At 48.9% G+C, this 26,060-nt stretch overlaps 1 protein-coding gene across 3 annotated transcripts in view; it reads right to left on the bottom strand.

Annotated features, from left to right (window-relative positions):
* LOC103747645 (collectin-11) overlaps window positions 1-26,060 on the bottom strand; it is a 120,117-nt gene that overhangs the window by 41,122 nt on the left and 52,935 nt on the right. Inside the window, exons 4-7 of one of the 3 annotated variants that reach the window (XM_029554597.1) lie at window positions 15,850-15,921; window positions 12,807-12,860; window positions 11,293-11,388; window positions 10,187-11,120 (exon numbers count right to left, since the gene is read on the bottom strand). In XM_029554597.1, the coding sequence (XP_029410457.1) occupies window positions 10,711-11,120; window positions 11,293-11,388; window positions 12,807-12,860; window positions 15,850-15,921 (632 nt within the window). In that variant the 3' untranslated portion in view covers window positions 10,187-10,710. Of the gene's footprint in view, window positions 1-10,186; window positions 11,121-11,292; window positions 11,389-12,806; window positions 12,861-15,849; window positions 15,922-26,060 lie in introns of those variants that run through there. The other 2 variants (XM_008850158.3, XM_008850157.2) reach the window with 2 other exon arrangements.

The following is a 26,060-nucleotide window of genomic DNA, read 5'->3' on the forward strand; positions in this document are numbered from 1 at the left end:
AGAAGCAGAGCGGGCACGCCTGCACTCACGGGCTTTATTCCATCTGGTCTCAGCCTTACAGATGGTGTCCCCCCATTCATGGAAATGCCCTCACAGACACACTCCTGGTATGCTTTACTAATCTCCTGGGCTCTTCTCTGTCAACACTGGCCATCATACCCAGTTAGCAGCTAAAGAGTTCTTCGTGCAAAGCCTCAAATAATCAAAAAACTGTGTCATGCCCAGACCAGCAGGTCCCATTTTTATCCTTTGGCTTCACCAAGCCTGGAGCCTGGCAGGCACAAAGCCATGGAAGGATGCTTGGTGAGAGAGAGGCCACCAGGGCCCCACAGTGCATCAATGGAGACAGATGGACCTACAGTCAGATGTGCGCACAGATTGCTGGCTTCTTGTTAAAACAAGCTCTAAGGTGCTGCAGTTGCTGTGGGTTGGGAATCATTCTTTGGAACAGGTTCTAGAAGCAATCCAGTGGGATCACTGCTGGGCATTTAAATTTAGCTAGCTAAAATTAAATGTAATTCAATTAAAATTAAAGGGAATTAAGAATCTAGATCTTCTGTCTCCCAAGATGGGTTTCATGTGTCAGTGGCCACATGTGACCAATGGCCATTTGTTAGATCACAGAGTTTTTCTATAAAGGCCATCTTGTTGGGGAACCCTGGAGAGTGAAGGAGGCAAGACCAGGTGAAGCAGTGATCCCGGGGTGGGAGGGCCTGGACCAGGACCCCCTAAGACACCCAAGCTCCCATCTTCATCCTGAGCCACACAGGCCGCTCCTGAACCCCCAAGACACACATGCTCCTAACGTAGCTAAATGGAGTATCTAACGGAAATATGGATTTTAATCCTTTGTTCTCCCTCTGCCTCTGTCAGCAAATTTCAGCTGACAAGTTTGTGGTTAGAAGGCTAACACAGCTAGCTAGAACCACTGGCCCTGTGTCCTGATGAAATTTCCTCAATTCTGTTAGTCTCAGGTGGAGACTTCAGACAGGATTTTTTTTAGCATTTGTTTTCTTTCTAAATGTATAATTTGCCTAATTTTGAGACTGTACATACGTTTCCTTCTCACAGTAAATCAATGCTTAAGATATAAAAGGTATGTACTACTTCCCTTTGGGGCTCAGAACTCTGAGACAGGAGTCCCTCTGGGCCATGGCTGCAACCTAGATAAAATACCTGTTTCCTGTACACTCCCAGTGTCCTGACCTTTCCCACAACAACCCACACTCGCATCCCCATTCTGATCCAGAAAAACTGTTCCCAGAGCCCCTACGATACACACGTTCTTGGAGCCCCTAAAGCACCCACACTCCCATCTCCACCCTGTCAAGACGCAAGGACTTCTGGAGCCAGAACGGGAGCAGACATAGAACAGTCACAGTGCCATCTTCAGTGGATGAGCCCAGGAGGCAAGGGCTCAACCACATGAATAGGAGTGGTGGGGGTCCTTAAGTGGGCTCCTCTCAATAGAGGCACGGCCCCGGTTGTAGGATGCAACCCTTTCACTGGGTGAACCTGAAGCTGGCCAAGTGCTGCTCTTCAGACTGACAACCTGCCACCCATAGACCCAAGGCCTACTCCAAATGTGTGCTCACTGGCCTGTGAGGAGTAGGCACCAGCCAGAGTTCCATTCTAGTGTGCCAGAGACTTTTCTGCCCCAAAGAATGCCTGGGTTCGGCACTCAGGTGGTATCCCTTCACAGCTACCCTACTGAGTCCAGCTGTGAGAGGTTAGTGACTTCCTGGATCCTGTTCCTGTGACCAATTAAATGCTGGGAAACTTGCCTGCCCTCTGACTTCCGTATAACATTTCCTTCTATATCTGTTACCCACCCTCATCCAGCACAACTGGGGTACAAAACCAAGGAAAGCAAGCAGACCCCAAGAGGACCCAGTGCTGTGTGATTTCCTGGGGAGATGGGAACAAATATCATTCATCCGGTATATGACACTGACATCAGACCAAAGAAATGATTCTACCCAAATCTAGCTTAAGGAACCAATGAGTTTATTGGTTCTACTTATAGGAGCATAGGTGAGGAACATGGCTGAGGGGCTGCTTACAGGAGCACTGGTGGTTCAAAGGCGGCTCCATCACTGAAAAGCCCACCCCAGGCTGCCTGATGACTCACAAGCTGTATTCCTGGAGCTCTGTGTGCAACAGGCAGGCAGTTCTAGCCAATTGAAGTGTCTCTTCTCAGCAATTATGACTGTGCATATAACCTTGGGGAGGAGACTTGCAAATCTTGTAAGTTTCAGGCTTTCAGAGACTTGTGAGTTTTGTTCACTTCCTAGGCCTTAAGTTTTCTTTATTTCCTGAGTCTCAAGAAGCCTCTTTCTAGGTAGAAGCGTTTCCATTTGGAGAAAAGAGCTACAGGATACCCAATGGCCCCCACTATCTGTGACTTCTATGAGAGTTTTTCTCTCTCCCTTCTCTCCATCCTCCTTCTTCATCTTATGGTAACCTGAACATGTGGGTCCAGGTTTCCTGGAGAGATGGGAACAAATATTATTCATCTGATATATGACACCGACAACAGACCAAAGAAATGATTCCAATTATGCTTTTACCTACTCGAAGCATAACCCCAATGGCATGGAGCAGAGGCCTCCTCCTGACAGCTGCCCCGTCAGGACGCAAGTGGATTGCCTTGGAGGCTAACTGCCTGACCCTGACCAAGGCTTCATATGAAAACACAGCTCTGGAAGAGCTCATGACTAATCTCAGGTGAGACTCTGAGCCAGATCCACTGAGCTGGGCTACTCCTGAAATCCCTAGTTAGAGGAACTATGTACAATAATAGATATTAATCATGGGATCTTATGGCACACCAGTGTAAAAGCATGAGCCTGGTGTGGCCTGAGGGTGGAAGCCCTGAAGCTTAGAGAGGCAGCTACAGCCAGAGGAGTCAAGAGGGGAGGATGAGCAAAGTGTGCCAAAATAGCTCCACTCCTCTGAGTCTGACCTCAGGCCAGCCTCAACACCACCACTACTAACAGGACAAAAGAGAGTAAGGTGTCCTCCAGGTGCCCAAGCAGGGCAGAGCATGCACAGCATAGCTGTCAGCAAAGGACCTGAGTACCCCACTGTACTTAAGCCCCAGGGCAATGGCAGAAACCATCGCCTCTGGCATGCACATCATGCCCCAACCTCCTGCTATCCTCTGATAAAATGCAGAACAGGACAAGCCCAGCACACAGTGCCGGGAGGACTCAGAAAGAGGCAAAGATCCTTCACAGCCACTGTACCCTTTCTTCCCTGCATTTCACACATGTCCAGTCTTTCCTGGCTACCTGCTTTGCCTTTTTCTCTGGTCCCCAAATCCTGCCATGATGAACATTTGTCTTGCCTTGGCCACATCTGACTTCCTTCCCTTATGGAACAGACTGAGAACATGGCATCAACTCTTCCCAGCCCCAGCAGGGAGACTCAGCTCCTCCTGAGAAGCCAGAGGTCTGTTTCCAAGATACTCAGCTCTGGGTCCACCTGCTGTGGTCACAGATGTGACAAAGCAGGACTGTTCGTGCCTCGGCTCAGGCCTTGGGAGCTGTGTATACTCACTCTCTTTTGAGTGTTTCCTGCAGCCCTGCACATAGGCTCAGCCTGGGCTGCAATGGAAGGAACAGGTGCCAAGCAAGCTCTTCCAGAGGCTTCCTGAGACCAGGACCTCCTGCAGTTCACAGACACACATGTATAAGCAGAAAGAAACAGAACTACCAGCTGACCTCCATCACAGCCCCTGACCCACAGAATTACAGATCAGCAGCTAACAGCTGACTTCTATCACAGCCCCTGACCCATAGAATCACAGATCAGCAGCTGACCACCACCCCACTCCCGACCCACAGAATCACAGTTGAGGGTTAAGTAAAGTCACTACAGGGGCTCAAGAAACAACTCAATTGGTAAAAATCCTTGCTTCTCAAGCATGAGGACCACAGGTCAACCCCAGAAGCCACATTTTTAAATTTTTTTTAATTTTTATTTTATGTGTATGCATGTATTGCCTGCAAGTAAGTAAGTGTTCCTGTGTCATGCAATGCCCTCAGAGGTCAGAATAGGCTGTTGGATCACCTGGGACTGGAGTTACGGACAGTTGTTAGCTACCATGTGAGTGCTGGGATTTGAAGCCCGGTCTTCTGCAAGAACAACCAGTGTTCTTAACCACTGAGCCATCTCTCCAGCCTCCAGGCCACATTTTTTAAAGGCCAGGTATAATGGTGTTTGTACTCACAACACTAGGAGGCAGAGACAAGCGGATGGGGCTTGCTAGCCAGTTAGCCTAGAGTACTTGGTGATCTCCAGGCCAAGGAGAGACCCTGTCTCAAAAAACAAGGAGGACAGCATCTGAAGAATGACACCAGAATTACATCTGGCCTCCATATGCACACCCCACACTCGTGTACCTGTACATGCACACAAAGAGAAAAGGAGAGAAACAGGGGAAGAGAGAGAGAGAGAGAGAGAGAGAGAGAGAGAAACTTACTTCATTCTGGGACTGTTATGCAGTAAAAGTTCATTGACACATGGCTATTTGTATGGAAATTGTCAAACCCCAGAGCATTTTCCTTCTAAAGTAGAAACTGGGCGATGCATGCTTTCCCAGGTTCCTTTGTTTTGAGTGCATAGACGCACGCAGGCTGACATTATTTGGATCTGTGCGGTGTAGACATCAAACACGGCCCTGACCTCAAGTACCCAGACAGATTTGCCTGCAGGCTCTGCGTGGGAAGGCAGTGAATTGCAGGCACGGCAGCCGGTCAGCTTCCATGGCAACAGCCGCTGCAGCCTGGCAACCGCATCCGCAGCCTCGGCAGCAGAGGGACCTGCACAGCCCATCTGCAGTTGATTCATGGGCTTTGTTCCCACCACAAAGCTCTGAGGCGGTCCTCCAGTTGTTCCTATGACTTCCTAAACAGCTTTCAACAAATTCCCTTCTGTGTAAATTTGCCAGACGGATTTTCCTTCTTACATCTAAGCAGCACCGGCCCTTGATTTGGATCTGTTGAAGTAAATTGGGTTGAGCCCGGTGACCTGCCAGTGTACAACTCAGCCTTCTGCCGCACCTCCTTTGGGCACACAGAAAGAAAAGAGGCAAGCTCCCCAACCAACAGCTCTCAGTCACCATGTGATAAACGGGCAAAGGAGAGAGTAATGGTCTGAGTCTGGGGCCGTTGGAACAAGCCAGGTAAATGGCTGCCTGTGAGCAGGACTGATGGAAAGTCACCTGACATTTCTTAGGAGCCGAGTCTGGCAGGGGAGAAATACTACCCTTCCATCCTTCCCAACATTTCAACCTGAGTGGAATTCCTCCATGCTGGGTCTTCAAGGTGCTAGCTACCCAGAGAGGGATCTGGCCATGCCACGTCCCAGCTAATCGGTTATGACCACTGCTTTCCTGATTAGCCTTGTGTTTGCTCTGCCCAGATGGCCGCTAGCCCTGTGGGAACACGCTCTAATGATCCTTTGAGGGTAGGAAACCTCAGGGGGCGCTGCCCGAGTGTTTTCTGAAGAAGCACGTCATCGCTTTGCGCTCCTTTCCCAGGCCAGAGTCCTTCTTCCCCACCTCCTTTTCACTCTTTGTTCCTTCTGCCCTTCTCCCTCTGTCTCTTACTGATTCTACCTCTCACTCTCAGAGAGAGGGAGAGGGAGAGGGAGACGGAGAGGGAGAAGGGGAAGGGAAGGGGGAGGGAGGGGGAGGAGGAGGGGTAAGGAGGAGAGAGAGAGAGAGAGAGAGAGAGAGAGAGAGATCGATCCCCAGCTAGCTAGCATCCCAGCTCTAGCAGGCTGTACCTCTGCAGACCTCGCTCAAGCAGCCTCCACCCTCTCCACTGGGTGGCAGTGTGGCTCCACGGATCCACACCCCTGCCCAGCAGCCCCAGGCTGTCTCCCGGCTCATCCATCTCGGCACATACTCCATGGAGGGCTCTGAAGAGGATACCCACGCCAGCTTTTCAGTCACGCCTCACTGCAGCACCTAATGACTCTCGGCTCTTGACTGAGCCAGCCACTGCCCTGCTGTGCAGCCGTCCCTTGGTTCTGCACCCAGGTTCCCTCCTGAGCCACACAAGGAGGAAAATTCAGGGCAGAGGGTCTGGCTCCACCACACTCAGGTATCCCATCCGATTTGCCTCAAAATGGTCATCATCACTTAAGTGTCCCCACACCGTGTTTTGTTACGAATGCAAATTCACCTAAATGGAGCTTAACAGACAGCCTAGGACAGCAGATGCCTCTAACCTCCCATGAGGAGGGAGGCAGTTGAAGGACAGAGGTACTCTGGTCTACCCTCCTCCCCTGTGAGGTCAGGACATAGCTGCAGGACAAGAGCTGTGGCCACCTGGAGCTGCAGAAACAGGGATATGAGGCAGCACCACACTGTGTTCCTGCTCAGATCCCCTGACTAACCAAGCCTCAGCCACCAAGTCACAGATTACAAGCCTCCCCACGGATGCCCCCAGCCTCCTCAGATCTCACATCAACGCCAGACTGCCCTGTTTGTTTCTGATCACCACGACTTCCTAACACATTCAAAAGTAAGAGTGGCGCAAGGGACATTGTGGTCAAGGAGGATCACTCTGTTTATGTGTTCTCAGATGGATATAATTCTCAGATGGCTATAAAATGTCAAGGCCACCACAGGTTAAGTTTGGGAAACATTCTAAGTGTTGTTGAACAACCATGGCTGGGAAAGTCTGCAGGAAACTGGCACAACTGACTCTGACTGGGTGCTCCACACGTCCATAATGCTAATTACTTGCTACTTCGCCTTCACCATCCCATGGAGTCCTCACAGGACCCTGGAATGAGGAATCCAAGATAACTTAGCCAAGTTCACATCATCCATAAATTTGCATCCCAGCTCGGAGGGACACAGTTGGGCCAGTTGTGTGCTGGCAGAGCAGACAGCTGCTTGCTCAAGTTGATTTGTAGGAGGGCGAGGGTCTGGCGTTGAAGTGAGAAAGGGTGAGAGGGGAGGGTGAACAACACAGATCCCACCGTGCAGGATGACAGGTGCTGTGGGCAGCCCACAGGTGCTGAGGACTGGGCTGACAGGCTTCCCTGGGGACCAGTCACAGAGGAGACTCCTCCACCCACTTCTGAGGGAGCACTGAAATGAAAACAGTGACCCTGTGAACCGTTCTGCGGGAACTCTTAAAGAATCACATATAGGGCTAGGAAGATGGTACAGTGGTTAAGAGAGCTTACTGCTCTTGCAAAGGACCCAGGTTCAGTTCCCAGCACCCACAAGGTGACTCACAATGGCCTGTAACTCCAATTATAGGGGATCCAATGCCCTCTTCTGGTCTCCTTGTACACACACACACATATCACCTAAATAATAAATACATCTTTTTTTTTAATCACACATATTTTCAGATATCCGTTTAAAAAATTCAAAGTCTACAGAGGCTGTTATGATTTGGATGAGAAATGTCCCCCATAGGTTCATGTGTTTGAACACTTGTCCCCAGATGGTGGTGGTGTTTGGAAAAGTTATGGAAGTGTTAGGAAGTGGAGCCTCACTGAAGAAAGTGCATCAGTGGGGGTGGGCCTTGAAGTTTTATAGCCTAGCCTTACTTCCTGTCTGATCACTGCTTCCTGACAGCCAGTACAGTGGGACCAGTCACCTCACATTCCTGCCACCATGACTTCCCTGCCAAGATGGACTGTAATTCCCTTGAATATAAGCCCAGATAAATAAATTTTTCCTTCCTTAAGTTCCCTCTTGTCAGATATTATATCACAACAATAAGGTAAATGACTGATACCGAGACAAACCCCACCTGGAGCAAAGTAGACTGGGAGGCTGGGGTGGATTTCCATTCTTGTACTACAGATGTATACATGCTGTTGAACCTGCATGTACTCAGGAGGTCATCACACAAGCCACACCCCAGCCTATCTTCATCTTTTCTGGAGGTTATTCTAAGGAAAGCAGCAGGCTGTGGTGGGGGTAAGGCTCTACTTCCTCGTGGGGTGATGGACATGGGGCTCAGCTATGCCAGATCAAGTCTACAGCGTCTGAGGACTTATCCTCTACTCACAGTATTATCCCCCAGCATGGAGTCATCCCCCCAGTTCAAGCAGCTCACTCCAAATGGATGGTGCTACAACACTGAACACCCCAGGTCCGTCAGAATCAGACAGAACATGCATGTTGTGCAACAAACACACAGATGAACAGAGTTGGGGATACACCAAGAGTGACACGAGCAGGGGGACGGGCTGCTCGTGTTCACGGAAGCAGATTGGTTGCCTCTGAGGGGTTCTCCTGTCACATGAGGTGGGGGTCCTCTGTCACATGAGGTAGGGGCTCAGATGAGCTTCTCTGGGCACCTGTAGCTTGATTCTGCTTTCTTCCCTGCAAGGACAGAGAGCCCCTCTCCCAACCAAACCAGGCATCTCTAAATCATGTATTGTGAGAATTTTCTCCAGGGGCAGAAGGGGGACACTAGGCAACGTCTAATTCCCACCTTCTAAGGTTCCAATAACAAATCAAAGTTCCCCCTGGAGAACCAATGAGTTTATTAGGCTTGCTTACAGAACGTGGGTGAGGGGTTACAAGCAGGTGACCCTAAAACAGCCACATTGGAAGGTTTGCACCCAGCATGGATGATGGCTCCCATGGCCGTGTAGATGGAACCCTTTTCCCTAGTCCTCCTGCAGCCTATGTTCTCCACCCCCTCCCTGAGACACTGAGGCCATGTGCTGGGAAAAGGGGCTGGATAGTGACCCTCCATTCACCTTCCTTCTACGAGGGAAAGTCAACAAACCATAAGCACAGCTGGGTGATCTTTTGCAAGCGGGCCAGCTGGTCTCATGAACATGGGGGTTGCTCTGCTCAGAAGATAGAGTTGTGCAACACTACGATATCTGAATAAGCCTCTGGGGGCAGATGACTAAATCCAATGAAGTTTCAAAAAGCTTCTGTCAAGAACTGTGAGGGCCTGCAGTCCCCCTGCCCTTCCAAGCTACCATGTCAGCTCCATGAAGGATGCTGACAGGAGCCACAAGACTCCTAGGTCAAGGACACCACTCACAGCAACAGCGTCCCTGCAGGATTCAAGTGAAGTGTGAGACACCACGACTACTGCATCAGATGACATACAGGACGGCTGAGTCTGGGGTCCTGAATCCACTAAAACAGGAAGTAACGTGCCTTCTCTTTCCCCCAGAGACAGACATCCACTTTGGGACACTGAACAGTGGGCACACCTCTTCTCCGGCTCCTCCCATGATAGCACCTCTTCTAAGACTCTAAGCAACCCTGCCTGTTCTTTCCTCCGAGGGGATATAGGGGTGGGGAGACACCAACTTCATCTGCCAAGGTAATTCACCATGTGAGCATTCTTAGATGATTCAGGGGTGCGGTAGAGCCAGTGAAAGGCCTTGGGTTTGACTTTGAGGAGTACACAACCCTCCCCCCACCTACCCATATACACCAACAAAAAGAAATACATCTAAAGCAAAGGGCTATCAGGACCTCTCTAGAGAGACCCACAGAAAGACAAGTTGCCCTAGGGATTTGTCACAATAACTGTCTCTCCCTGGTCACAAATGGGGCTGCGTGTGACAATGTGTTTTCTTTGAAACATGAAGGTGTTCATTGTTTTTTACTAAGAACTCTGAAGACAAAAAAAGGAAAAAGCATCGTGGGTTCCTACAGCAGGCTCCCGGTGGTTCCTTTCCCTGGCACTCCCTCTCACATGTGAACCTGACCTGGCAATTGGCCTACTGAACAGAACACAGCAAACATGGAGGCCTGTGCCTCGCATTTGGGTTAGAAAGGGCTGAGGCTTTGGTCTCACTGTTTCTCTGGCTCTTCCCAAGCGCTCTGATGAAATGCTGCCATGTTGGGCTGCTCCTTGGAGAAGTGCGCTTCACAAGCGGCTCAGTGACCTCGGCTCTCCACCCAGCCAGGGGGAAACAGCCCTCCATTCTATAGCCTCAGAGGTGGAACCCCACGGAAACCACATAGCGAGTAACCAGGCTCTCGCTTATGACAGACCCTAAGAGAAAGGACCCACTAAGCCCCACATAAATCCCTGACCCACACACACCTCACAGTAATAAATATCCCTGTCCAGGTCACTACGTTTCAGAATGATTTGCTTTATCTACAGCAATAGATAACCAACATGGCTACAGAGACACTGGAACAAAATGGCACCACACAACCTTCTGAAGTTCAGAGAATTTATTTGTTTTCCTGAAATCTGGGTTTGAGCAGAGCAAATGCTCCTACCTGGATAATAATAGAAAGGAATCTGTATGTTTGTATAACTTACAGAAACATTGGTCACTGCTAAATGGGTTCTCTTCCTATAGTTTAAAAGGCAGGCAGCAACTCCAGACCCATGACCACATGACTACTACAATATTGACTGTTTTGTGGCTGAACCAAACGAAGCAAGAGCTTTATGGCTATGACTGAATAGTGATTCCATAATGAACACTGTGGCTACAATACCGGTGATAAAACTTCAGTTCTTCAGAACAGCACCCAGAAACAGTTTCCCCTCTTCTGATCAAACAGCCCTTCCCTCAGTGACCCTCTGCACTTCCTGGCGGAAAGAACAGTGTTAGACGTGGTGGCTGGTACACCAGGGCAGCTCACGGCCACTGGGGGTTGGAGGATGCCTGTTAGCAATGTTGTGAAAGGTGGGGTTCAGGAGGCGTCTCCCCTGTGCCATGGCCTGCCACCACTCACACGTTCTCCTTGTCAAACTCGCACATGAAGTACATGGTGATGTGGCAGGCCACGTCATTCCAGCCCCCCGAGGCCACCATCTCCACACAGTCCTCCTCATCGTAGGCATTGTTGGGCTCCCCACTGCGCCACTTGTTGAAGGTCTGCATGGGGGAGCGGTCCGAGTATACAAACATGCCTTCCCTCTCCAGGTCGTTGATGCCAATGAAGACGCGGGCCAGGCCAGCCTGCACAAGGTACGTGGCCATCAGGCCATTGGCAGCCTCATCCTTGGGCATGCTCAGTGTGCCTCCACGGCCCTGGCAGGCCAGCTGGGCATCTGAATATCGCTTCTCCTCCTTCACCAGCAGATAGATCTTGCTCTCCGACTCACGCACACCAGCGACAGCTGCAGGGGAGGGCAGTGCTGAAAGGCGAGCACTGGCATTTCTATAAACAAACAACGCACACCACCACACCACAGGCCACAGACATGGCAGCGGTGGGGACAGAGCAGCACGTGGAAGCCACTGCTGTTCAGTTTTGGGGACAGGAGAAGTGTAAGGAATGGGGAAGGGGAAGGCCTGAGTTCAACGTACCATTTTTTATGAATTTTAGCTCAGTTGTCAGCTGGGCGACCTGGTTGTCCATCTCCCCAATGGCCTTCCTCAGCTGGCTGCACTCACATGGGATGCCTGTGGGAAGCAGCCCATTATGCAGGGGGGTGGGCTCAGTATAGCACACATGCATACACACATACACACATACACATACACATGCACGGGCAGACAGACAGACAGACACACGTGCACAAACACATATGCACAGGTACACATGGATACACACAAACACACAGAGACACACCCACCCACAGACACACACGCATACTCACACATGTACACACACATACATATGCACAGACACACAGACACACACACACACACCAACACACACACACACACACACACACACACACACACACCAGATGCAAATGCCATGGAGAGGGGGATCAGGAAGTAAGCAACCCAACCTTTAGGGTAAGCGTGGTTGAGCACAATGGCAGACAGACACCTTGCAGACAGGCCAACTATGACCCTGAGAAGATCATGAAAGCTCTCAATAGAGACAGTGAAGACTGAAATATCCTGCTGGGGCTGACAAGAAAACGCGAGCTCCTTGGGCTCCCTGCTTTCCTGCCCACTGCAGTTTTAGTTAGTAGTTTTTTTCGTTGAATTTTTGCAAACTTCATACAATACATTTTGATCACATTTAGGCCCCCTCCCCTAGCTGCACCCTCCTCTTGATACCATCCCCCAATTTCATGAACTCTTACAGCTATTAAAGCCTATTGAGTTAAATTTGAGTCCCCTAATGCCCTTCAATGTGGATCCATCCACTGGAGCCTAGCTAACCCATTCCTCATCACATCCTTAAAAATACCCACTCTCCCCGTCCCAGAAGCCATCAGTTGCCAGCAGTTCTCAGCCAGGACTGGGGCTTCCTGCCCACCTCCTCGATTTTTAAATATTTTTATGAGTATGTATTAATTATTCCTAATGATGGGTTTCATCATGGCATTTTCACACACATACATGTTTTGATCATTCACCCTTGTTAACCGTCTCTTGTTCCCCACCTCCAACTGATGCCCTCCCTCTTCACAATTAGTCCCCTTCTCTTTTCATGTCTTTGGGTGTGCATGTGTGACCTAGAGAGTTTCATTAGGGTTTGTTTACAAAAGCATGGACACCTTACCAAGTGGCTACACCCCTGAAGAAAATGTCTCTTGCTCCCCATCAACCATTAACTGTGTTAATTTTTCTATGTGTTTGGTTTTGTTTGTTTTAAGACAGGGTCTCAGATAGACCAAGCTGGACTGGCACTCGGTATGTAGCTAAGGATAACCTCAAATTTTTGATCCTCCTGCCTCCACCTGCTGAGGCATGTACCACTATGCCCAGTTTATGAGATACTAAGGATGGAACCCAGGGCTTCACGGTACTAGGTAAACACTCCACCAACTGAGCTATATTCCCAGCTCTATATGATTCATATTTTTAAATATAAACTTGATAGTAGATTTTATTAAATTTTTTTAGCCTTTATGTCATACCTGGTTCTCCATTAGGGCCAGGGGGTCCCATGTCACCAGAATCTCCTTTTTCACCTGATAAAAAAAAACAAACAAAACCAAAGTTACCATGCAAAAAGGATATCGCTTGAGTTAAAATGGATCGAGTTAGAGATCTTGTTTCTTGGGGCTAGGGATGCAGTTCAGTGATAGATCACTTGCGTAGCAAACAGGAGGCTCTGGGTTCAATCCCTAGCACTTCCCACTGCCATGTTCTGTGGACATCTCTTCAAGCTATTTACGAACAGGAATACATGTGTTCTGTGGGCTTTGGGGAACATCCCACGGCATGCATTAAGTCACTCTGGGGAGCAAAGTGCCCTTCAGGGACCACTTCTCAGGTAGCATTGAATGACTCTGTAACACCAAGAGTAGATGACCATAGGCTAGCACTGCTCCAATATTCCTCCACACAACAGAAAATCCAGATGGAACACAGAATGGGAGGGGGAGTGGGCTTAGGGACAGCCTGATCCAAGAGTGCAAACAGCACTGCTAATCCCAAGCTGTAACTCAAGTCCCTCTGCATCCACTCCAGAGAGTGTGGTATCGTAGAAGGGTCCAAACACCAGGAGTCCAGGCCCACCTCCTGGTAGGCAGAATGAGCCTCCTAACCCCTCACCTTCAATCTTCTCAACATATAAAACATGGCATTGAGCAAAATGACAGCAACAGAGCTCCCCAAACACTGTGAAGTCAAGCTGTGGGTGGATATCCATTACATCAGCATTCCTAAAGTGTTCCTCTTCTTTCTCAGAGAATGTAACTGTCTCCATGAAGGGTTGTGACTTCCACATCCACAGATTCAGATGGGGAGCAGCACAGCAGGCCCATCCACTCATTCCTCTGTATTCTTGGATCCACGTCAGGGGCTTGAAAATGACCAGAAGCTCAGCCTGACAAGGACCCAAGACAACTCTGGAGACAAAGCAAATCGAATAAACAAACCAAATAAAGGTCATTCTGGCCCACTGTCTCCATGTGAGATTCAGAAGTCTGTCCAGCACACATGCTGTGTAGTAAAGGAACATGCGTTCCTTCTGCCCCCATCATTGCAGCACAGTGCACAGTAGCCAATAGAGAAAGACAGCCCAAGTGTCCACAGATGGATGGATGCTGCTTGGACCTCCAAGCAAACAAAACAGGCAACATCTTCATCAGACCAGCTGTGACTACCTGCAAGAATCCATCAGATCAGACCTGTTATCTGCCTACAAGGAGGGGGCAGGTATTTGCATGTAATTTTACCCTGATCACATGTAGCCTGGGGCCTTCAGGTCTCAGAGAGAGAGAGTGTACAGGCTGAAGAAGGTTAATAGAAGGGAGCATTCCTTCTCTGCAGCTATGGGGAAGCCACCATCCATGCTGAGTGAAGACTTTCCAGTGTGGTTGCTTTGACTCACACTCCTGTCAGTAACCCCTTGCCCATGCTCCGTTTAAGTAAGTGCAGTAAATACACTGGCTCCCCAGACAGAACTTTAGTCTCTCATCAGGACCTTATGAGGAGGGGTAGATGTCTCCCAGGGGAAGGAATTTTCACAATACTTGAACAAAATATGGAATATCTACAGAATAAATATTCAGCCTTAAAAGGTAAAGGAATTCTGGGAGCATTACACTGAGTGGACTAAGCCTGCCCCAGAGGACAAATGCCATCATGTAATGTGTGTGAAGCACTTAGGGTGGGCAAATTCAGAGAGGTAAAAAGTAGACTCAGGGGCTGGAGAGCTATTGCTTAATGGTACAATTTCTCTTTGGGGTGCTAAAAGCTTTTGGAAAGAGAGGACATGGCTGTATCTCATTGCAAAGGTACTGAATGCCACTGAACTGTATACTTGGAATGGTTGAAATGACATCTCTTATGTGATCAATATTTCATCACAGTTCTGTGAAGTTTTTGAAGTGTGCATGTCCCTTAGCACTCCATGTTCATCAGGGTGATGTCTGATGGTAGGCTCTTCCCATGAGCCTTCCAGAAAAAATGACTGAGCTGAATGACCACCTGGCCCACACTCCTGGCCAATGCTCCCTTCTACAGATAGGGAAGGGCTACAGCTGGTCTACAATTGCCAATCAGAACTAACTAACCAAACCAACTTGCAGCTCAAACCTGGGCCAAGGCCTCTCGGAGTCAAGGCCAACTTGCTCCAGTATGAAAAGCCAGGGAACAAACCTGGGAAGGCCACAGCCAGACTCCTTCCCTACCTCAGATTCCCAGCACAGCTCTACGTCAGCCACTGGCCTCCCCAGCTCAGTCTCCCCATGGTCAGCCCATGACAGGGTCACAAGGAGGCCTTTGTGAGATCATACCAAGATGACCACTGTTTCTTTGCCACTAGCTCCTCAGTGTCCCCTAGGTTCAGTCCAAGCAAGGGACAAATCAGGTGCTCAGAATACATCTGTTGTCTGAATGCCGAGTAGAGTGGCAGAGAGCAGGGCAGTGCAATGTTCATGGATCCTTTAACTGCCCTATGTTCTGACCTTCTCACCACCAGGATTCTGACCGCCCACCACAACAAGATTGCACAGGTCATATGCAGTAGCCAAGATGGCAGTACCTGAAACCACAGGTGCCACCTGACACTGGGGTGGCCACCACCCTCCACCCTGTTCAGACTGAGAATCAGTCCACAGTCTCAAGATGCCTGGAAAAGTGAAGGTGAGGGTGAATATATGCAGAGCTTCATGACACGGCCTATCCTGACCACATGGGGCTCCCATCATCTCACCATGCTTGTTAAGGAAACTGTAGCTGAAGGACCTGGCCCACGTACACAAGCTCTAGATCTTGCATTCAGGAGGGTCAAAACCCCATAAATGTTGCAGACTGGATCAGCTCCACCCACCCTGATGCACACAGAGCCAGCGACTCCTCTGATCCATCTCTGCTCCCCGTAAGAGAGATGACAGAGTTTAGCAGGATGGCACAGGTGACAGGACACCAGATAGGGTAGCACAGTCAGCAGCTGTTCTCAGACACCATGAGCCCTGCAGGGAACTCAGAGAAAGGACTGCCTCACAATACCTTTAGCACCAATGGGACCAATTTTTCCATGGCGGCCCACGTTGCCTTTCTGTCCTTTGTCCCCCATGTCTCCTGCAAAAACAGTAAGAGCAAAATTGGTTGGTGCACAGGTAACACAGCACACCTCCTCCTCACCATCACACACACACACACACACATGATCCAGCACACCTCATACTCATCATCTCATACACACGCTTCCTCCTCACCATCACACACACACAGATCTAGCATACCTCCTTATTCTCACTCTCTCTCTCTCTCTCCTCTCTTCTCTCTCTCTCACACACACAGATCTAGAACACCTCCTTACCACCACGCAAACACACACATATGATCCAGCACACACCTCCTCCTCAGCATCATACACATGAATACCCATGCACACACAGGTGATCTGACATGCTTCCTCACCATCACACACAGGAACACGCAGAGCCCACTCCCTGCAAGGCAGCTCCCTAAACATCCAAACTCTCCTCTCCCTGTCCTCCCCTCTTCCACCTCACCCTCTATCTGCTCCATCAGGAGCTGCCTTTCCTCCAGGCTCACTCTAATATGCTCATGCTCCTCATGGACTGAGATACCCAGGCACACTGAGCATCCACACAGGGCTGGCTACTACCACTCGCTGCTGTGGACTGACTGCAGAAGCCATTTCCCCCTGACAAGAGGTAGAGGTTGGGTCTTTGGGAGGTGATTGGGGTTAGATGGGGTCACACAAATGGGGGGACAGGATAAGAGTCCTAGTATAAGAGGGAAGACCCCAGAGCTCCCGCTCTGCCACAGGATTCAATCTAAGAACCAGGAAGAGCCCCTCTCAGGACCCAATAAACCATGTTGGCACCTGGAATTCCACCTTCTAGCTTCCTGGGCTAGGAAGGCAAGTGTCTGTGTCTTCAGCCCCACCCCCAATCAGTCGTACTTTATCTTGACAGCCATGCTAACTGATGCACTGCACCTCCCTTGTTCTGAACTCACTGTCTCTGCTTGAAGGCTTAGAGCTGATCACAGGGCTTCTGCTCAGCCTCCTGCAAAGACAGCTCTCTAGAAGACATCACCAGATTGCATGGCTGTCACATGGTACCCTGCGGCCATCCCACCTCCCCCCAGTGCAGTCTTCTTCCCAATCTTGTGCTTGGCAGGCCACCTCTCCCAGCCTTGGTCCCCCATATGTCCCCGCCTAGATGATGTTTGTTACTTTCCGTCTCCTGGGTCTTGGAGTGCTTCTGCACTGTGCTTCTGAGCAGTTCAGAGCTGTGACACCCTCCCATGCTGAATCACAATAAATGTGGGCTTTACTCACCAACATCAGTGAGTGTCCAGATCAGGACAAGACCCTTCAGACCTTCTGATGGAGGGCAGAGGACCAGAGACCTCAAGATTGGCTCAAGTTCCTGCAGTGTGTTTGAGGGAGATCTGGCCCAGCTTGCCCTTCTGCTAGCCGGGGACCCTCCACCCCACTGCACTGCGCTAGCATGTAAAGAATAGACCAGATGGTCATTCCAACACTCAGGGCCTGCCACGTTCCCACATGGGCAGTGACAGGGTAGCTGGAGCTTGGAATGAAAACCAAAAATATCACCCTGGAAGGGCCAGCTCTTGCTAAAGTCCAAACCTCAAGAGACCTGCTGTCTGCCTCCTGCCACCTGCTGCAGCAAAGCAGACTGGATTGAGGGTCCCACATGTGCATAAGAAGTTCACTGTGTGCTGTATGAGAAAAGATGGGAAGGCAGTCAGAGACCTCCTGTCTGCTGTAGAGTTGCTTTGAGGTCCTTTGAGAAACATGTAGCTGGTTCAAGAAGTTCTGCCTTCTCCACCTCCAACCACACACAGCAGGTTCCCAAGGTGACAGGCAGACAGGATAAAGAGGCTCAAGGTCCCAAGGGGAAACACCTCATTAAAATGTCCTTGGGTGATTTTCTTTCCTGCAAAATTCCCACCTCAAGAGAACGATCAATTAGCACTCACTCCATCAGCTGAAGGGCTCAGTGAAGAGTCCAGCCTGAATCCTGCTGTCATAAATCAGCCACAACCTGAGGATGATTTGAGAACACTTGGCTTCGGCCCATCCCCAACTTACACAGTCCAACTTGAGCAGGAATTCAAGGGTGTTGCTGATACTTGGTTACCAGCTGGCATTGTGCTCAGTTCTGCCCTTGGGGAAGCACGGGTGCCAGGCTCTGGCACCAGGGTGCACAAAACCAGGAGCAAATGTGGAAAACAAGATGCAGTGAAGGCAGCAGCATCTCACACCATGTAACGCATGAGGCTGGCAGAGTCTGAGTCCCAAGCCTGGGAAAGCAGACGTTGCCTGCCTGTGGAGGCAGCAGTTTACAGACTGTAGGGGGTCTCACAGTCTCCTGGTGCTGGTTAAACCACAAGAAACTGGACTTGGGCCCAGAGGATGACTTAGTGGACCGGGGATGGATAGTGCAGCACGTTCCCACGTAATATTGATGGCAATGGTCTAAAAATCACTGAGGTTTGGGGTACTAGGAACCAAGAAGAGGGGCCTCACCAAGGAGTGATACAGGCTGGGTCTGCACATCTCTCCACTCTCAAGGAGCCAAGCCACATTGAGTGAGTTGTTTGAACCCTCTGGGCTTTTCTTTTCTCCTCTGAAAACCTGGAGTCCAGGGCCAGGGACGTAGCTCAGTTGGTGGAGTGCTTGCCTAGCATGTGTGAAACCCCAGGTTCAACTCCCAGGACTACATAAACTGAGCATGGTTGTACATGCCTGTAATCCCAGCACTCGGGAAGTACAGGGAGGAGGATGAGAAGTTCAAGATCATCCTGAACTATATAACCGTTTCAAAGCCAGCCGGGGCTACATGAGACCCTATCTCAAAAAAATAAAAAACTGGAATCCTATAGTAAAGGACTTTGAAAGAAAATGCACATAAACCAATCCCTCCCACAGCTTTCTACTCTCCTGCCTTGCTCAGAACAGTCTGGCATCCTTGTTGGCCCCTGTGCTGGGTCCATAACTACGAAACAGGGCTGGCAGCATGCCCCTGGCTGGCTGCTGTGGAAACAGGCAGAACTGCACCTGGCACACAGCAGGTGGAATGCACGTGTCCCCAGTGACAATCATTCATCATCACAGGCAGAGACACTCAAGAGTCTGGAAGTGTGACAAGCCACACAGACAGCCCCAGGGGCTGGATGGATGTGCACCTGCACTGTACCACGGTCCCTGAGTGATTGATGGGCACCAAAGCCAGCTAGGATTGACTTGGACCCTGCTTCTTTGAATCTGTCTAAGATTCTATCATCACATACTCCTTGAAGGCAGCAGAAGCAAGCAGGGGCTTCAGTGAGATGCATGGCGTGTGCTCAGCACTCCATCATTAACAGATAAATTCAGACACTTCTGGTATACTGTGCCAGAGCAGCACGTTCAAGTGTCTGCTGTGCTCAGCCTCACATCATTCTCTTTGCCATCTGTGTGCGTGTACACATGTTTATATGTGTGCGTGTGTGTGTGCATGTGGAGCCCAGAGGCCAAGTGTTTACTGAAACAGGGTCTCTCACTAGTATGTGCTACCATGCCTGACTCTTTTTCAAATGAGAGATCAAACTCGGGTCCTCATGCTTGCATGACAAGCACTTTACCAACTAAGCCATCTCCCTAGCCCCTCGTCTCCATCCTTTATGAGCTGGACTATCCCTCTAAAAGGTCTGTGCTAGACTGGAGAGATGGTTCAGCAGTTAAGAGCACTAACTGCTCTTGTAGAGAACCTGGGTTCAATTCCAAGCACCCATATGGCAGCTAACAACAGTTTGTAAGTCCTGTTCCAGGGGAGTCTGATACCCTCTTCTGACCTCTGAGGGCATTGCACACATGTGGCGTACTTACATACATCCAGGCAAAACACCATACATATAAAATAAAAATAAATAAATCAAAATAAATTTGTATAAAAAGTCTGTGCTGAAGTTCTAACCCCAGTATGACTTGTTCTGGAAATAGGATTTTTAAAGAGGTCCTTGAGATTCACTGAGATCACAGGTTGGGCCCTGATTCAACAGCAGTGGTGGCTCTATGAGAGAAGACACCAGGCATGCACAGAGAGGAAAGGCCATGTCAGAACACAGCAAAAAGATAGTTGTCTGTAAGCATGGAGAAACCAGGCCTGCCCAGCCTTGGTCTTAGGCTTCCAGCCTCCAGAGCTCAGAGGAAAAGAATCTCTGTTATTCAAACCACCAGCCTGAGTACCCAAGCTGACTGACCCAGCACTCTTCTGCCCTAGCAGAGAAGCAAGGTCAGAGGGGGAGGTGACTTCTGTGGGATGAACATTGATCTTGTGAAGATTATTGTCCAGTGATGCCAGCACAGACTGCACTCAGACCCAGACCCGAATTCCAGGTCTCCATTTACAAACCCTTGGGCAAATTATAAACTTTCTCTCTCTCTCTCTCTCTCTCTCTCTCTCTCTCTCTCTCTGCTAGCCTATCTTCTTTATCTCCATAATTATCTAGAACTAAGGTTTAGTGCGTTATACTTATCTCTCTCTCTCTCTCTCTCTCTCTCTCTCTCTCTCTCTCTCTCTCTCTCTCTCTCTCTCTCTCTCTCTCATCTCCTGGTAGCCCCAGGCAGTTATAACCATCTTTAAGCCTCAGACTCCTCATCTGTAAATGATGTCCTAATGATCCTCAGAGCCCCTGGTCACTGTGATCATCAGGAACCCAGAGTACGACACACGCAAAGGCAGATACCAAATAGCATAGATTCCACATAGGCCAAGGTCACTTGACTCCACATCAGGGCTCCAAACCTGGCACCTCAGATACAGGACAGGGGCCTCACCTGCTGAAACTTGGCCTCTGTCTTAGTTATCCCCAGAGTGCAGCAAGCGTTCTCCTAACAGGCCCAGGAACTGCTGGAAAGCTAAAGCATACAGGCTCAAAGTCTCTCCGCCCTTTGGGAAGGCAAACAATGGCCTCCTAAAGTGCTGCAGGTAGGAGACTGGAAACCCACAGAGCCTGCCTGCTGTATCTACCCTGAGTGAGGAGGGCCCAGTAGGGCTCACTATGGCAACCAGGCAGCATGTCTCCCCTGTTCTCCCTCATGCACTTCTGTCCCAGATCCTCAGTCTAGACCACTAGGCCCCACTTCATAGTGCCCAGACATGAGAAAATTGATCACACTCAGCAGAAGGCCTCTGGGGAGACAGGCTGGGCTAGCCAGTTGGAGCCAGTTCCTCCCTGTAAACAGCTCTGGCCCCACCCCAGTTCTGCTGATTCAGCAGAATGAGACCACTGCTGGGTACAGAACACCTGCTGCAGGCAGGTCTGTAGCTGCAGACACACACACACACACACACACAGAAGCATACACATAAATATGCAAGCATACATACATGCACAGTATACGCATGTGCATATACATATGCATACTACACATGTATGATGCAGACACATACACATATCTTACACATGCATACTATATACCCTGAAATCCACATATGTGCACATATATACATAAATACTACAAGCACACAGACATATACACATTGTCCTAGTTAGCTGTAGTTGTCAACTTGACACAGCCTAAAGTCATCTGAGAGGAAAGCCTAACGTGAGGAATTTCCTGAATCAGATGGGCATGTTCACTTGTCTGTGGGGTCTTATTAATTGATGCAGGAGGCCTCAGTCCACTGTGGGCAGCATTATTCCTAGGCAGGTAGTCCTGGGCTGTGTAGTAAAGCCAACTTAGCATGAGCCTATGAATAAGCCAGAGAGCAAACCAGCAAGCAGCATTCCTCCATGGTCCTGCCTCAAGTCCCCGCCCCAAGTTCCTTTCCTGCCTTCCCTCTGTGACAGACTGTAACCTGTGAGCTGAAATAAACACGTTCCTCCCCTGAGTTGCTTTTGGTCAGTGTTTTATCACAGCAACATAGAGGAAACTAGAATACACACATATATACCTATGTATAAATAGAATACATAGATGCACCACACACAAGCATACATGCACAAATACAATCAGATGCTATACCATCATATATACATGTAATCATGCACATACATGGAAACACAAACCTATATTCACATACATATGTGCAGATGCATGTGTATACATAATATAGGCATGTGCATTCACACACATGTATGTACATACAAAATACATGTGTGCTGTATACCATGCATACACACAAACATGCATGTGAATATGAATACATGCATAGTACATGTTGGTGCTATGTGCATGTACACATGAATACATTGTACTTTATAGGAGCATGCATATATAGGCATACAAGCATACACAAATAGTAATTACACATATGCATTTATATGTGCATGCATGCCATATACAATCATACGCACATGATAGATACACCTACATCTGTCACGTGTATGTGTATCATGTGTGCATATGTTCATATTTGTGCATGTGTGCAAGCAACCCAAGGTGGTCAAGTTAGCAAGCACAGGGTTGGATTTGAACCCAGTCTACCCACAACACCAGGGGACCCTCTCTGCATGGCTCTATATCATAACAGCTGCACAAGGGTCCCACTGCTCATGTTGCTGAGAGGCATATTCTATCTTTTGGATGTGTTGAGAAAGAAGAAAAGATGAAAGCCACTAAAGGCCATTGAAACTGTTTACTCATCTTTTGGTTTTAGTCCCAGGCTTGTTTAAGCCAGCAGACATTCCTTAGAAACTAACTGTGGACCAAAGAGTGGTGTGGTTGCAAAGCTAGGCATTCTCCTGGAAGAGCAGATTGCAACAAGAGCTTGATCACCTTCTTATTTCCAGGAAGGTCTGTAGCTGCCCCACTTGTGACAGCAAGGTTAACTCTTTGCAATATGCACACAGGCTCCCTCCCCACATTGTAAGGAGACTTTTTTAGAGCCTGTACCTTTTTTTAACTTAAAAAATTATTGAGAATTTCATACATGTATATAAGGTGTTTTGATCAAATCCATGCCCTCTCCCTCCCCCTCCAACTTTTCCCATATCACCCTATCACTTTTTCCTGACAACTTCATGTACTCTTTCTTATTTTTATGGATTTTTTGCTACTCTAATATCCCCCCTCTGAAGAGGTCACCCTAAAATCTTTTAGGGATTAGATAAGAGCCCCCGAATACTTTTGACATTTCTGGCCTTTGGAACAGAGTATGTTGTGAAGAGGCCAAGGACATTTTGACTTTTAGCCAAGAGATTGGCTACTTTTCTTTGGGGTTTTTTTTTGTTTTGTTTTTTGTTTTTTGGGGTTTTTTTTTGTTTTTTGTTTTTTGTTTTTTGTTTTTTTTTTTTTTTTGGTCTTTTTGAGACAGGGGCTCCCTGTAGCCCCAGCTGTCCTAGAACTCTCACTATGCAGGCCAGGCTGGCCTTGAACTCACAGAGATCCACCTGACTCTGCCTCCCAAGTACTGGGATTAAAGGCCTGTGTCACCACGCCCAGCTCTTTGGGGTCTTTTTACCTTAACTGCCTAGCCAATTCCTACCTCCTATTCCTTTTTATTTTTTGGTCTTTTTGAGACAGGGTTTCCTTGTAGGCCCAGCTGTCCTAGAACTCACTATGTAAACCAAGCTGGCCTCAAACTCACAAAGATCCCCCTGCCTCTGCCTCCCAAGTGCTGGGATTAAAGGCATTCACCACCATGCCTGGCTATTCTTTTTTCAATATTTTATTATTTTTTATTTTATGTGTATGAGTATATTGTTTGCATGTATGTGAGTGCACCCATGTCATGTAATGCCTCAGAGGTCAAAAGAGGGCTTCAGATTCCCCTGGAACGAGAGTTAAGAACAGTTCGTAGCCATGTGGGTGCTAGGAATCAAACCCAGGTCCTCTGTAACAACAGTCAGTGCTCTTAACCACTGAGCCATCTCTCCAGCCCCCTACCTCCTATTCTTATCACACCATTCTCTGAAAAGATTACCCAAATTGCTGATAGGGAATTGGGACACAGACAGCTCTGGCTTCTTCCATGCTGAACAGGGATGCAGGGTGAGGCAATTGGGGTAACCCTTCAGTGGGTTTATTTAAAAGACTCCTAAATTGCATAACTCTTAACTGTAGGGAAAAAAGTCATTGACTGGTGACTAAGAGATATGAAGGAAAAGTAAAGGTAAGAGTAGTTAGCATTACAAGTTCCAGACAGGGAACCAGAAAAAGGTCAGAACAGGGCAAACTTCAAGTGTTCATATCAGCGTCCATTGGAATTTCTTGACAAGAGCATCCCTCTATTGGGTTCCTCCTGATTTTTCTTTTGTCTTCCAAGGCTGGACTCTAGAGTGATGGACTCAGGATTTGTTTTCAGGTAGAACCTGTACCTTTAAGCAGAGGAACTTGACTGAGGCGCCCCAAGCCTGAGAGCTGTCATCCTCACAGCCCATTGCTCCAAGGAGAGGTAGAATGGTTCCAGACACAGGAGGAACAGAGCGAGTGGGCAGCTCACAGCAGGCGCATGACTCATTAATTTTAATGAAGATATCAGAGTCCTTTGAAGTGGAGATGGGGCAAAAGGAGCTCTCGATGTTCGGCTTCCTCAGTGATTTTTATGAAGGATGGTATACATTCTACAGCACATGACAACCCAAAGCTGGTGCAGTTGCCCTCCACCATCTGAGTCAGGAGGGTCCCCAGCCTTCATGATAGCTTCCGGCTCTTGTCACAGCATATGTCTGGGAACTAGACACACAGAAAGCTGAGGTGACACACACTTCGCAGGTCATGTCAGTACAGCCATTCTGCATCTTCATCAGCTCACAACCCAGAAATGGAGAACTGTTCTTGTCTCAATAAAGTGCAACAACATCAGGCAGTTCTGCCAGCTCTGCCCTGCCTGGCTTTGTTTCAGCAAAAGCAATCCATCAGCAGGCACCTGCCTCCCACCTCCAGGCAGGAGCTGCTCACTCTGCAAGTCAGTCAATTCCAGGCAGCCCCTCCCTCAGACCAGGCCCCAGGTGGGCACAATTTACATTTTGTAGAAGCTGATGTCCATTCCCAGCATGGGGAGCCCACTGCCCAGGGCAGCCCAGCCTGCAGCAGCAGCATCTGGATCTGTTGATTCAGGCAGATCTGAGAGACCCCCTGAAGTTGGAAGGGTGGTTTACAGCCCACCTGCCAAGGCCCAGCCCCATTCAGTAGCAGACTGTGGCACAGCATGATAGCTCAGGAGCCTCCACCAACAGACCTCCCTGGTCTCAGGGAGGGCAGCTCTCTCACCTGGGGGTGAGTGGACCACATAGATATGGCCCTGAGTCAGAGCTAAGATTACCCAGGGACTTCAAAGATGCTCAGAGATACTAAATCTCAAGGTATCTTTCAAGTGACTGATTGTAGGCTCTCGGGGTGTCAGTCCCAGGCGAAGCTCCAGGGACATAAAATTGAAAGCGGCATAGATCTGTCCCTGTTGCCCACATGCCTCAGGAACTTCAAAATACAAAGAGAAACAGTTACGAGGAACTGCTTGCCTTTGGTGTCCCTTGAAGGTGCTGGTCACTATTGGGTCTACTTCCCTACTGCCACCAGGGAGCTGAGTCTTGGGTCTCCAAGCCAGGAGAGGTCTATGGGAGAAACACATCCTTAACTATGTAACTCAGAGTCTGACCATTGGGATGTTTACTGTGTCACAACAGCTGCACCCTGCTCCTCTACAGCAGACTCCCAAATGCCTGTTTCATGATGTATGTGGCTTCTGCTTTCTACTTATGTTTGAGAATCTCATACATGAATATGAAGTGTTTTAATAAATTCATCCTCACACCCTCTCCTCCAGCTCCCCACCACTTTCCCTCCCCTCTTCATGGGTTCTTTTTTAAACCCACTGAGCCCTCTTAGTACTGCCAGTAAGTGCATGGGTGTGGGGTCATCCACTAGAGAATGGGTGGCCTATCAGGGCCAACTTTTTTTTAAAAAAAGAGGTTTAAAAATCTCTGATATAATTTCATAAGAGCATACATATATATAGCTAAAAGTTACTTGACAAACAGCAAAGCCAGACAGGCGATACCTTCAGTCGAGCTGTTGGCCAGGATGGATAAAGGCTCTTCCAGATAGTAACCCAACACACTACTTGAAAAATGAACAGCAGACCCCAATTCTATCCAAAGGAATACTGACAATGGATTGCCATAGATGAGGAACAGCTGATCCTCCTGGAACAGGGACCTCTGGCTGACTAGATGTACCAGAAGGGCAGATGGAGGGGAATAGATGGGGGTCCTGACAACACAGTGGACAG

This window comes from Nannospalax galili, unplaced genomic scaffold (genome assembly GCF_000622305.1).
Source record: "Nannospalax galili isolate Female #2095 unplaced genomic scaffold, S.galili_v1.0 scaffold100, whole genome shotgun sequence".
NCBI classification, from domain to species: domain Eukaryota; kingdom Metazoa; phylum Chordata; class Mammalia; order Rodentia; family Spalacidae; genus Nannospalax; species Nannospalax galili.